The sequence below is a fragment of the Tachypleus tridentatus genome, chromosome 1 (assembly GCF_004210375.1).
Source record: "Tachypleus tridentatus isolate NWPU-2018 chromosome 1, ASM421037v1, whole genome shotgun sequence".
NCBI lineage: Eukaryota > Metazoa > Arthropoda > Merostomata > Xiphosura > Limulidae > Tachypleus > Tachypleus tridentatus.
In genome coordinates this window covers 105263600-105279107 of record NC_134825.1, presented here as the reverse complement: position 1 = coordinate 105279107, position 15508 = coordinate 105263600, and the positions used below count along the sequence as shown (strand labels likewise).

Here is a 15508-nt window from a genome sequence, read left to right as displayed (position 1 = left end):
TTTGACCCGTACTGCTTTCACAACAACCATTAATATTTAACACCTTTAACAAACTTTGTTGATTTGACCTGTACTGTTTCCACAGCAACCATTAACATTTAACATGTCAAACAAACTTTGTTGATTTCACCCGTACTGTTTCAACAACCATTAACATTTAACACGTTAAACAAACTTTGTTGATTTGAACTGTACTGTTTCCACAACAAACATTAACATTTAGCACGTTAAACAAACTTTGTTGATTTGACCCGTACTGTTTTAACAACAACCATTAACATTTAACACGTTAAACAAACTTTGTTGATTTGACCCGTACTGTTTTAACAACAACCATTAACATTTAACACGTTAAACAAACTTTGTTGATTTGACCCGTACTGTTTCCACAACAACCATTAACATTTAACACTTTAAATTTATGTTGAAGCTGGAGTGCGTTGCATATTAACGATTTTAAATAAAGAAAGAGAAATCAAACTTGCTGGAATTTTTATCTGTTTTATATCTCTAAAGTAGCTCTAGTGAAGGTGAGGCTTACCGAGGTCACAGTCAACAGGGTAAGGTGAAAATCAGAACCTCTACAAGTAACCAAGTAGAGCACGAAGTAACTGTAGAAAATAGAAGTTCACCTGTCAGCTATTGGCTGAAACCAAATAACCATGTTAGTTCTTAGACAGGAAACTTACAAAATGGAAGATATACTTAATGTGTCAGCTATCGGCTATAACCAAATAACCATGTTAGTTCTTAGACTGGAAACGTACAAAATAGAAAATATACTTAATGTGTCAGCTATTGGCTGTAACCAAATAACCATGCTAGTTCTTAGACTGGAAACTTACAAAATAGAAGATATACTTAATGTGTCAGCTATTGGCTGTAAACAAATAACCATGTTAGTTCTTAGACTGGAAAATTACAAAATAGAAAATATACTTAATGTGTTAGCTATTGGCTGTAACCAAATAACCATGTTAGTTCTTAGACTTGAAACTTACAAAATAGAAGATCTAAGTTCACGTGTCAGCTGTTGGCTAAAACCAAATAATTATGTTAATTCTTAGACTTGAAACTTACAAAATAGAAGATCTAAGTTCACGTGTCAGCTGTTGGCTGTAACCAAATAATCATGTTAATTCTCAGACTTGAAACTTATATTTTCGTAAGTAATTTGAACAACTACGTGAAAGTCAACGTGTACACTCCATAACTACGTGAAGATCTACGTGTACACTCTACATTTACAACTCGACTCCAAAGACCTAATGTTAAAGCAGCCTGACTAAAATTTTAACAAATCTGTTAATATGCACCAAGCCTCTTCAAGAACTGGCTTTTTTAGACCTTAAAGGGACGGCATCTGGTCGGACCGGTTCCTTAAGGGGAATTTTAATCACGAATGTATAATTACCGCTTGGCCTTCTCACAAAGTTATTACTTGAGAAAGGCAGAAGAGAGACCTATTTTTTTTAAGGCGGATTAATATTTGTTAGATTTTTTTTTAGGTAATTTGTCTCTTACTGTTAACTAAATATATGTAAACACCCCTCAAAGCAACACAACTTAAAACGATCACACATAGCTTAGTACATTTTGGTTTAATAATTCCACAGAAAGGGGTAACTGAGCTCCACGAGGAGAATGGGAAGTCCCCGAACACAGTCCATTATGTTGACAATAGCAGATCGAGGGACACAGAGGTTAAATAGATGGTATAAGTATTGACTTCGATACGTAAAGAAAAGAATCCCGATGTAAGAAATATCGAATACACTGCTCAACAACATAAGGTAACTTATCAAACATGGTTGAAAGGATCTATAACGGAGATTCTTTGCTGCTTGTAACATCTTTTCTAGCCCTAGCTTGTCTCCACCAATACATTTTATAATACCATAGATCCAAGTGAGTTTATCTGAATATTTTCCAGGTCTATTTATCAGGATCTCAGGTTTATTTAAATATCCAGAAAGGTACTGTTCTTATTTTCTACAGAAGCTGTCTTTACAAATTTTACTACATCCTCTGTAACCTGAAGAATTCTGGGAGATGAAATAACTGTATCCCTACCTTTATCTTCCTTCAGTTCTCACTACTACTGATATTTTCCAAACAAACAGATAAAATTTAATTATTTTTAAATGTTATTTAATGTTCCACGTACATAATGGAAGTCAGTCTGGTTGGATACATTTCTTTAACCAAAAGATTCCTTAACACAGAGGTAGAAACCCGTATTTCTCCAAATCCAAACAAAACAACTGATGGTAAGTAATGGCTTCTTCATCTTAGGAAGATATTTATTAACCAGGCTCGGTATGACCGGGTGGATAAGGTACTCCAGTCGTAATCCGAGGGTCGCGGGTTCGAATCCCCGTCACACCAAACATGCTCGCTCTTTCAGCCGTGGGATCGTTATAATGTCACGGTAAATCCCACTTTTCGTTGGTAAAAGAGTAGCCCAAGAGTTAGCGGTGGGTGGTGACGACTAGATGCCTTCCCTCTAGTCTTACACTGCTAAATTAGGGACGGCTAGCACAGATAGCCCTTGTGTAGCTTTGTGCGATATTCAAAACAAACAATTTATTGAGTTCTAGCTGACAAATACACACACATTGTGTAGTTATTTCCCTTGAATACAAGATGAATCAAATGCCAGCTGTGAAAACGCCATATTTATAATCCTATCTGGACACCTTGAGATTTAGAATTTTTCTACTGCTTCTCTGTAATAATTGTCATGTGGTTCAAGTTCGGACGACGTTACAAAATATTCTCCGCACTTTAAGCTGTAGGTGTATTAAAAGAGTGACAGTCAACTCCTTGACGTGGATAGTAGGGTGATGTTGGCTCATGGCTTTCCCTCGGGTCAAAATTAAGGAAGAGCAGATAACCTTAGTAGCTTTGGTAATGAAGAAGATAAATCATGATTCAAGTTACATGGTTAAGCCACCAGAAGGCGTGTTTTTCTTGTGTTTCAGTTATGGTTGCAAAAATCATAATAGTATCCTGAACATCTGAACATGTTAGCTTACACTACGGACGTTACCCAAATTTAATTATAGATGTTATAGTAACAAAGACTTAAAAATTGTAAGACAAGTTAATTTCGTCTAGAAATCATGGTAACAAATACATACACAGTATACAGCAAGCTTAATCTATCCAGAGTTCATGGTAACAAATACATACACAGTATACGGCAAGCTCAATCTATCCAGAGGTCATGGTAACAAATATATACACAGTATACGGCAAGCTCAATCTATCCAGAGGTCATGGTAACAAATATATACACAGTATACAGCAAGCTTAATCTATCCAGAGGTCATGATAACAAATACAGATATACAGTATACGGCAAGCTCAATCTATCCAGAGGTCATGGTAACAAATACAGATATACAGTATACGGCAAGCTCAATCTATCCAGAGGTCATGGTAACAAATACAGATATACAGTATACGGCAAGCTCAATCTATCCAGAGGTCATGGTAACAAATATTTACACAATGTAAGGTAAGTTTAGTCCGTATAGATGTCATGGTAACAAATACTTACACAGTGTAAGGTAAGTTTAGTACATATAGAGGTCATTGTAACAAATACTTACAGTGTAAGATAAGTTTAGTCCGTCTAGAGGTCATGGTAACAAATACTTACAGTGTAAGGTAAGTTTAGTCCGTCTGGAGGTCATGGTAACAAATACAGTGTAAGGTAAGTTTAGTCCGTTTAGAGGTCATGGTAACAAATACCTACACAGTGTAAGGTAAGTTTAGTCCGTCTAGAGGTCATGGTAACAAATACTTACACAGTGTAAGGTAAGTTTAGTCCGTCTAGAGGTCATGGTAACAAATACTTACACAGTGTAAGGTAAGTTTAGTCCATCCAGAAGGCATGGTGAGAGTTATTCCACTGCGTGTTGTTTATTTCGCCTAAGTTCGCGCATGACTTTCGAACACAGCATGTTTTTCTTCAGTAACATCAAATCAATGTAATAGAAAATGGAAAATATCGCGTTGATTATTCACGTGTCCCTTCATATCTTACTTAGTGTTTTACTTTCCACGTTCGTGAAGGAAACCAGTAAAACAACCGAGCAGCATCACTGATCAACCACCAAGGTCGACCAACAAGGGCAGACTACTTACTGTGTTCCAAACCACCACCAGTCGGCACTACCAGCAGGTATACAGTGTAGAATCCCACGTGGCAAATACGTCATTAGTTGAGGAACAGGATAAGACAGGACAATTTGGTGAAGAGATGCTTAAATAAAGAAACCGCTCTAAAAAAACAATCACATTCTGAAGAGTTAAAAATTATATTTATGTTCATTGTTACGCAGCTGCAGAATTAAAACCACTCAAACTCCGTCGTTTGAAACTTTACAACCTATGGTGTGGTTTCACAGCTTGTCCAATGTGATAAACGTAACGTAAACGAAAAGTAGTTCGGGAAACATAAACTTGGCCTTACTTCGGAGGGTCATAAGACCGACCAACTGGCTGTCAACCAAGTTTTTCACCTTCCTTTTAAACCTATACGACTCTACTAGGTTTCATCATGTTCTTTCTACGACACTTCCCTAGAAGTGTGAACACTATTGTGGGTCGATGTAGATGTGTAACTCACACCCGAGGGGTTCTAGTGGGAGCGGATTCTATTGGCAGCTGTCGACAGTGCTTCCTCCTCGGGCGTGTAGTTAATTAACTAAAAAGGGATATTCCTTTTGTAAAGGAAATGGGTTCTTGAAGGTGACGGTTCTACTGAACCCAATGAAACTTAGTTATATGAATTATAAAATACACTTAACAAGAAAGTGGATATTTAACCTGGTAGAACTTCCTTATTTAGTTATAACTGACAGGACAAACATATCTGTGACCAACAATGAAAAATTAGGCAAATAGGAAGTGTACATGTACTCAGTTTATGGAACACTTTACATCTTTCCAATTTATAAATTCCAGTCACAACACCTTGATAGAACGTGAACAGTGGACAAATTAGAAATAGCACATATTAACTCTTTAATTTCTATTATGCCCCTTGTGGGAAAAGAAACGTTGTGATTATATATTAATTAATAATTCACAATGTCTGCTGTAATTAGTTTTATATTTCCCACACAACACAAGTTTTGTTTACAATCCGACTTCAATGAGAGGCATCACGTGATTGAACGTAATATTGCTTCACTTGTGAATATAACGGTCGTTACCCTGTGTTCTCGAACTAATCGTGCTTTCACGAGATTTGTGAAAACCGCGTGTTGTGTATATACTTTTCATAGATTGCGCAATTTTGGACACAAAGATAAAATTCAACATTTTTTATGGACAGCGCTCTGAATTCGTAGGATCTAACAATGTACAACTGCTTGCTTCATGAACTGGGACACTTGTCTGTATACTGGTGTTAGTGTGATAGTGTTAGCTTCATGAACTGGGACACTTGTCTGTATACTGGTATTAGTGTGATAGTGTTAGCTTCATGAACTAGGACACTTGTCTGTATACTGGTGTTAGTGTGATAGTGTTAGCTTCATGAACTGGGACACTTGTCTGTATACTGGTATTAGTGTGATAGTGTTAGCTTCATGAACTAGGACACTTGTCTGTATACTGGTGTTAGTGTGATAGTGTTAGCTTCATGAACTGGGACACTTGTCTGTATACTGGTGTTAGTGTGATAGTGTTAGCTTCATGAACTGGGACACTTGTCTGTATACTGGTGTTAATGTGATAGTGTTAGCTTTATGAACTGGGACACTTGTCTGTATACTGGTGTTAGTGTGATAGTGTTAGCTTCATGAACTGGGACACTTGTCTGTATACTGGTGTTAGTGTGATAGTGTTATATTCATGAACTGGGACATTTGTCTGTATACTGGTGTTAATGTGATAGTGTTAGCTTCATGAACTGGGACACTTGTCTGTATACTGGTGTTAGTGTGATAGTGTTATATTCATGAACTGGGACACTTGTCTGTATACTGGTGTTAGTGTGATAGTGTTAGCTTTATGAACTGGGACACTTGTCTGTATACTGGTGTTAATGTGATAGTGTTAGCTTTATGAACTGGGACACTTGTCTGTATACTAGTGTTAGTGTGATAGTGTTAGCTTCATGAACTGGGACACTTGTCTGTATACTGGTATTAGTGTGATAGTGTTAGCTTCATGAACTAGGACACTTGTCTGTATACTGGTGTTAGTGTGATAGTGTTATATTCATGAACTGGGACACTTGTCTGTATACTGGTGTTAGTGTGATAGTGTTAGCTTTATGAACTGGGACTCTTGTCTGTATACTGGTGTTAGTGTGATAGTGTTAGCTTCATGAACTGTGACACTTGTCTGTATATTGGTGTTAATGTGATAGTGTTAGCTTTATGAACTGGGACACTTGTCTCTATACTGGTGTTAGTGTGATAGTGTTAGCTTCATGAACTGGGACACTTGTCTGTATACTGGTGTTAGTGTGATAGTGTTATATTCATGAACTGGGCCCCTTGTCTGTATACTGGTGTTAGTGTGATAGTGTTAGCTTCATAAACTGGGACACTTGTCTGTATACTGGTGTTAGTGTGATAGTGTTAGCTTCATGAACTGGGACACTTGTCTGTATACTGGTGTTAGTGTGATAGTGTTAGCTTCATGAACTGGGACACTTGTCTGTATACTGGTGTTAGTGTGATAGTGTTAGCTTCATGAACTGGGACACTTGTCTGTATACTGGTATTAGTGTGATAGTGTTAGCTTCATGAACTAGGACACTTGTTTGTATACTGGTGTTAGTGTGATAGTGTTAGCTTCATGAACTGGGACACTTGTCTGTATACTGGTGTTAGTGTGATAGTGTTAGCTTCATGAACTGGGACATTTGTCTGTATACTGGTGTTAGTGTGATAGTGTTAGCTTCATGAACTGGGACACTTGTCTGTATACTGGTGTTAGTGTGATAGTGTTAGCTTTATGAACTGGGACACTTGTCTGTATACTGGTGTTAGTGTGATAGTGTTATATTCATGAAATGGGACACTTGTCTGTATACTGGTGTTAATGTGATAGTGTTAGCTTTATGAACTGGGACACTTGTCTGTATACTGGTGTTAGTGTGATAGTGTTAGCTTCATGAACTGGGACACTTGTCTGTATACTGGTGTTAGTGTGATAGTGTTAGCTTCATGAACTGGGACACTTGTCTGTATACTGGTGTTAGTGTGATAGTGTTAGCTTCATGAACTGGGACATTTGTCTGTATACTGGTGTTAGTGTGATAGTGTTAGCTTCATGAACTGGGACACTTGTCTGTATACTGGTGTTAGTGTGATAGCGTTAGCTTCATGAACTGGGACATTTGTCTGTATACTGGTGTTAGTGTGATAGCGTTAGCTTCATGAACTGGGACACTTGTCTGTATACTGGTGTTAGTGTGATAGTGTTAGCTTTATGAACTGGGACACTTGTCTGTATACCGGTGTTAGTGTGATAGTGTTATATTCATGAACTGGGACACTTGTCTGTATACTGGTGTTAGTGTGATAGTGTTAGCTTCAAGAACTGGGACACTTGTCTGTATACTGGTGTTATTGTGATAGTGTTAGCTTCATGAACTGGGACACTTGTCTATATACTGGTGTTAGTGGGATAGTGTTAGCTTCATGAACTGGGACACTTGTCTGTATACTGGTGTTAGTGTGATAGTGTTAGCTTCATGAACTGGGACACTTGTCTATATACTGGTGTTAGTGTGATAGTGTTAGCTTCATGAACTGGGACACTTGTCTATATACTGGTGTTAGTGTGATAGTGTTTGGGAGGGTATGTAATCAATATGAAATACAAAAATAAAAGTAAGGCCTACACATAAAAGTAGAATTTAATATTAAAGTTTACCTGATTTCATTGTTATTAAGAGAAAAACAACCAAAGGTCAGATTGTTAATTGTAAATCACAAAACTATACAATGGGCTATCAATGCTATACTGACGGCGAATGTTTTTCGTAAGTGCTTTAACAAAGTGAAAACTTTCACTTGGAAACATACTGACTAAAAGATTCTCCAAACACACAACACAGTTGAGTAGATAAAGAAATAAAACACATACATATATATATAGTGTATTTAAAAAAATTCAATGAACGTCCTAAACCGTTCATGCATAACTCCATTCGGTTGGATGAAATTAGACAAAGTATATTATTATAATATGAATGTTATTTACCTTGAGATTTAAACGAGAACAGTCAGATATAAATTACTGAATATAGAGTGCGCTGTGTATGAACTTCAAATCAGAATTTCCGCTCTAGTTCCAAATAATTGTGACGTAGAAGGTGAACTGCAGGTTTGTTCAACTGAATTATTTTATTTCTTTTGTTCCGTAAAAACATTTTCTTATTGTTTGTCGAAATTGAAAGATAAATTATAAATATTTTGTTAAATTGTAAGAAATTCAGTTAGTGCATATTTTTAAATAGATATATTTTAATAATAGTGATATATTTGAGACTTGTAGTTTATTTAAAGCTATATTATTATGCGAGTGCATAATTTCAGAGTTAAGTCTTCTGACTTATTGCTGGGATACTACAGAACAGTTTTGAAACGTATATTAAAACAACAGTTTTGTACATGTATTTATATTTAGTGTTTTCCTTAAGGCTTCACTTTATGTTTTTCGGTTGAAGAATAGATATCACGGTTGAAAGCGGTAGACAAATTAAAAACAGTTTTCATACAAGAACTAATTGCTTTGTTCTTTAACACATGCTGTAATTTATTTACGTATAAAAATGATCAAAAACTCAAGCCAACCCCAAACAACGGTTGTAGTAATTACGGTCAAATGTCTCTGTTCGAAGGAAGTTCCCCAGAAGAACGCAATGTTTAAATATTAAAGGTCTAAGACCATTTTTTGTTGACAGAGTGTTCATCTGACACAACTACGTCACTAATCACCCTACCGGAGATTTTATTACACATAATTTATTCTGTTTGTTACTTAGAACAAAGCTACACAGATATTGAACACCGATTTTTAACCTTATAACCTCATCAGACTTGCAGCTGAGCCAACCAGAATCGATTTATTTTATTTGGTTATACTTGAAACCAGTCTCAACAATTTACATGTTTTGCTACGTTCTTTTACAATGTTTTAGTAAAACATCAGAGTATTGTTAATACAAAGCAGATAAACAGTATAATACCAGTTATACCAACAATACCAATACTATTGTAACAATATAACACTAATTATTAAAACAATATAATACCAACTGTACCGACAATGTAATACCAAATATACTAACAATATAATACTAATTATACTAACAATATAATACCAACTATACCAATACTATCATAACTATATCAACAATATAACAAAACTTATAAAAACAATGTAATACCAACAACATAGCTGTGCTAACAATTCAACTATACAAACAATACAATACCAACTATACAAACAATACAATACTAACTGTACCAACAATATAATACCAAATATACTAACAATATAATAATAAAAAATAACAGTATAACACCAACTACATTAAAATATCAAACCAATCATACCAACAAAGATAATACCAATTATACCAACCGTACAACACATAATACTAGCTGTAATATACGGTTAGTGTTAAAGCAAATATGACGAAGACAGTTGGGACCAATTTACTTAACAATTGTATCACAGTAACAGTTAGAAATGTGTTCTATATTAAATAGTCATATCTAGTACACCATAGCTGTCTGACGTCACAAGCTGTTCTAAAGCAACGAGAGAACTAACATCGACGGTATTTAATAAAGACAGTTCAGATGAGCGGTTCAAGCTTCTGGCAGCCATTTTAACTTTATTATCACAGCTGTCGTACATGACAGTTCAGCTGATAAAAGATACAGGAATGAAAGTATGGCAACCTTCAATAATAATCCGCGCATAGCATGGACACCTTTGTATCAGACGTAAGGCTAGTGTGTTGTGTCCCAAAATAATTAAATAAGAGGAGGTTTAGGCCTCTTTATATATTATAACCATAAAAATAACAAGCCATAAACCAAAACACATTAACATAAAATAAAATACGCTCCATATTTAAGAAAAAAAAAATATCCTAGGATGCAAGCTACAACGTAGGATTATAAAATTATATAAATACAGAAACTTAATATATCTTTTATATTTTTGGAATTACATTTTCTTTTTCCAGTTCTATAAAAGAATAACAATATTGTTTTATTAATGAACTTAATATAAATATTAAATCTTTTAATAGTATTGTGATATATAGTGTTGTAAAATCACATGTTTGAATACTATTTACCTATTCACACTTTCTAAGATATTCTAAAACAGGTTGGTTATTTTTTATTATTCTAAATGTATGATTTTATTGTTAATACTTACATTTTATATTTTATGGAGTAAAACATCAAGTAATTTATTTAATAATGTATCTCTTTATTATTGTGATTTTCTTATTTTTATTTTAACTAGGGAAAGCAGTTACCTTCCCACAACTGTCTGCAGGCAGTGAAGGGTGATATAGACATGGGACATTGTGGGTGCTCACACCCACATCTCGCTCTTCTAATTTCTAATTTTCTTATACGAGACTAGCGAATTGGAGGTTTAGAATGATATAGTGTATCCCCACCGCAATGTGGGTCCTATTTCTCTAGTCGCCTCCAAAACCTAGGATACATTTTATAATCCCATGTTGTAGCTTGTATCCAAGGGTCTTTGTTTTAAAAAAATAATGTGTTTATGTGTTTTGGTTTATGGCTTGAAAAGTTTATGGTTATAATTAATCAGAGGTTGAGCTTTGCTGTTTTTAACGTAGTCCTTCCTCATGACTTTGTTTATTCATTTAGAAATAATTATTTAATTTCACTATATATCTACCAAAATTGAAGTGTAAGATACAGGTGTCCGTTCAAACTTGCGACGTCTTATAGGCTAGAAATATCAGAGTATTGTCTTTCTCAGTTGATAACGTAATGGTGTCAAATAATATACAGAATGATTTATCCGCAAAGGAAATTTCAGATTAAAGAGGTTATATTTATCAATCAGTAGAAACGACCTGTCAAGGAAGACAAATTATACATCTTGATGTCAAGGGAGATAAGCTATGAAAGAAGATCAGTCACGTGACCGCAAAATTTGAAGTCGAGGTCAACTTGTAAAAATAATCTGTGTCACCCTTCACTCCTACCTAGCGCGTGCTTGTAATTTCTCACCCTACCCAACACCTTGCTGCCCCTCCAAAGTACTAGTTGAACTTTGTTTATATGCCTAGCACTTAGTTGTATCACAATAGTTATTCGAGGTTTGAGTCCTGACGACTGAAATACTTATATTCATATATTTATAGAAAAGTGTGTGATCTTTATATGATACTGAGGTATAATGTTACGCGGCCAGTGTTCGAGGTTCGAGTCCTAAAAGGTGAATCGTTACATTGGAGCATGTGTAAACTTATCATGCATTCTTGTGTTCTTAGTTCAAGTCCCGAAAGCTAAAACTAAATATAGTGTACTTTTACCCTGGATCGGCCTGGCATGGCCAAGCGCGAAAGGCGTGCGACTCGCAATGATGACTAGCTGCCTTCCCTCTAGTCTTACACTGCTGAATTAGGGACAGCTCGGTGCAGTGGGCTAACAACCTACTCACTTAAATACTTGTTGAAGATTCCGCAAGCGATTGCGGCCCTATGTTCCTAGATGGAATCTAATGGTGATAATTAAACTTACCCTGGATCTGGGGTACAGTGTTATATGACCAGTGTTCCAGGTTCGAGTCCCGACTCCTGAAGGATTTTTTCGTGACGATATCTCTCCGACATTGTGTTTTTCGTCAAACGCCCTGAAATATATATACATATTACATTAGCAAAGTCTCTCTCCCAATTTTAAATATGTTAATTTTCGTCAAACGCCCTGAAATATATATACATATTACATTAGCAAAGTCTCTCTCCCAATTTTAAATATGTTAACTTTCGTCAAACGCCCTGAAGTATATATACATATTACATTAGCAAAGTCTATCTCCCAATTTTAAATATGTTAATTTCTTGTTTACCAATAATTTCTTAACGAATCTTCGTGTGTTAAAAAGTCGTTCATGTAAGACATAGCACAAACATAACAAAATATAAACACCTGTGTAGATCATTCAAATTCTGAAAATATGTTCAAATCAAGTCAAAAATGAGAAAGTGTCCCAAAACTGACCAACTGAAGGATAAGAAAACAACGAAACTGAACCACAGAATGAAAACAATTCACGTACAACGTTGTAAATAATATCGTTGTAATGTATAATTCTCAGACGTACAACGTTGTAAATAATATCGTTCTAATGTATAATTCTCAGACAGAGGAACTTATCTCATAGATAAGTTAGGGCTTGTCGTTAGAACCATAGAACCAGAACATTGGTTAATCGGAACACACAATTGAAATGAAAAAACGTTTTTAGCTGTCCTTAATTGGTCAATATAACACGTCATAAACATGCGTTTGATGCTGTACACACATATTAAAACTCCATAAATATATTTTAAAAATCCAATAGAAAATTTTCTTCTCGCAATATTGCTAGAAAGGTTGTTAAATTACTGCCTAAGTAATAAATATTATATTTTTTGATTCACCACTAAGCAACGTATGGTAATAAATTATTTGTACGCATCATAAAAACTTCGGGTCTTACCTTAAATTCACTAGTGGAACACTCGACAGACGTGTTCGACGTACAGCCCTTGGGGTGGAGGTTGTGGGTGGTGGGGATGTTATCGAGCTAAACGTCTCCACTTCCAACATCTTGATGGCTAAATGTACATCCTTGTGTCATTAAAGATGAAGAAAAAATTTGTCACCTAAGTTCACGTGTGAGCATGTCACATGGCGTATTACGCATGCACAGTAGAGTGAAATAGTTATGACAAATACTGGAGGGAAGATTTCTATAAAAACCGCGAGTCGTGAGCCATCTGGTGATACGTTTATTTTTTATGTTATAATTTGTTGTTGTCAGATTTAATTAAAGTACAAGATTAGTATCAAAGAAATGACGTCACAATTGTGTAAAGGTTCACTAAAATAATTATTGTTCTCTTGGGATTTTCCGTGAAAAGTTATAGAATATCCTATTTGTATATAGCTTGTTTTTTTTTTTTTTTTTTAAATTTCGCACAATGATACACGTGGACTATTTGCGCTAGCCAGTGTAAGGCAGCTAGTCGTTACCACTCACTCTTGGGCTACTCTTTTACCAACGAATAGTGGGATCGACCGTACCATTATAATACCCTCACGGCTGAAGGGGCGAACATGTTTGGTATAACAAGGATTCGAACCCGCGACCCTCAGATTAGGAGTCGAGCGCCTTAACCCCTTGGCCATGCCGGGCTTTGTAGATGGCTCTCCTTCCTACGGTACAAAGTAACTAGCTAACAGCATCCACTACCTGGTATAACCGAAAAGAATTTCACCGTCACTCAGACAGTGTTCGTTTGTTTGTTTGTTTGGAGCACAAAGCTACACAATGGGATACCTGTGCTCTGCCCACCGTGAGTATCGAAAACAGGTTTCTATCGGTGTGAGTCTACAGACATACCTCTGTACCACTGGGGGGCACTCACACAAAGTGTCTAACAGTTCTTTTTTTGCGGCAACAGGACGCAAACCATGAACCCTCAGAGTGAAGATATGCTTTTCAGAGGACTACGCCTTATCAAACAACACGTTCAAATTGTTATGTCATTATAGATATTAACTAACGTTCTAAATAGAATCACACTCTATTTGAAGTATCTGGTTATTTTAAATCTAAACACGATAAACTGTCCAGTTAAATAACACACAAAGTTAATTTCACTTGAATACAAATCTCTCTCAAACAATGATCACATCTTTTAATGTATCAGACGATCGTGTTATCTCATTTCCTGCGGTAGAATTTGTAGAAAACAAAAATATCTTATCTCAAAACTGTATGGTTGTTTCTTACAGCATGGATAAGGAAGGGTGGGTTAACTAGTACATAAAATGAATAGTGACGCATAACAATCTATGTTGTTTTTTTCTGGCTTGTTTTACTCCTGATGTCAGCCGACTGTCTCAATAACCCACTTTATGTATCACTTGGAGCAAATTATTTATGGGGAAATTAGTATATACTAGTGCCATCTATTGGCCATGTATTGAAATATATTAATAGTTAATGTATTGGTAATATCATAATGGGACAGCAGTGAGTTAAGGGACTTACAAAGCTAAAATATATAATTCGATTCACGCAACTGATACAGCAGATGACCCATCGTGGCCTTGCTCTGAAACAACCAAAATTATAATCACAGCAGTAAGTGACAACCTGACACTGCGACTTATAACGACGTCATTTATTGTCAGCTCGTACAAGAATTGTCACGTAGGACTTGCTAACTGATACTTTAACAAGGAACTTCCACTAGAACTTAGAAACAAAAATACTTTAATGGGATAAACGTCGAAGAGAAGTATTGAATGGTCCAGAGCAACAGTGTAGTCACATATAAATTATTGAATGGTCCAGAGCTACAGTATAGACACATATAAAGCAAGTGTATAAACACATGAGGAGTCGGAGTATTGATCCATATAGAACTGGAATATGTAATATTATACAAATGGAATACAGACTGATATTGAGTTGCAATATAGACCCATATAGAGTTGCGGTGTAGACTAATATAGACTTGGAGTATAGACCGATATAGAGTTGAGGCACAGACCAATATAGAATTGAGGTGTAGACAAATATAGAGTTAAGGTGTAGACTAATATAGACTTGGAGTATAGACCGATATAGAGTTGAGGTGTTGACAAATATAGAGTTGAGGTGTAAACAAATACAGAGTTGGAGTATAGACCAATATAAAGTTGAGGTGTTGACAAATATAGAGTTGGAGTGTAGACCGATATAACAGTTGAGAAGTGTAGACCAATATAGCTTAAGATATACATACTTTATGTCACACCTGCATGCTGTATGTTGAGATATACACACTTAATGTCACACCTACATGCTGCATGTTGAGATATACACACTTAGTGTCACACCTGCATGCTGTATGTTGAGATATACACACTTAGTATCACACCTACATACTGTATGTTGAGATATACACACTTAGTGTCACACCTCCATGCTGTATGTTGAGATATACATACTTAGTGTCACACCTACATGCTGTATGTTGAGATAAACACACTTAGTGTCACACCTCCATGCTGTATGTTGAGATATACACACTTAGTGTCACACCTCCATGCTGCATGTTGAGATAAACACACTTAGTGTCACACCTCCATGCTGCATGTTGAGATATACACACTTAGTGTCACACCTACATGCTGTATGTTGAGATATACATACTTAGTGTCACACCTACATACTGTATGTTGAGATATACACAATTAGTGTCACA

The 15508-nt window shown here is 35.8% G+C and overlaps 1 protein-coding gene across 1 annotated transcript in view; it reads right to left on the bottom strand.

Moving 5' to 3' along the window:
• The window catches only part of LOC143257439 (rho GTPase-activating protein 32-like), a 28768-nt gene extending 15824 nt beyond the window's left edge, over nt 1–12944 (bottom strand). The window contains exons 1-2 of the mRNA XM_076516134.1: nt 12748–12944; nt 11784–11895 (exon numbers count right to left, since the gene is read on the bottom strand). Of these exons, the coding sequence (XP_076372249.1) occupies nt 11784–11895; nt 12748–12857 (222 nt within the window). The 5' untranslated portion in view covers nt 12858–12944. The remainder of the gene's footprint in view (nt 1–11783; nt 11896–12747) is intronic.
• Between the last annotated feature and the right edge of the window lie 2564 nt (nt 12945–15508).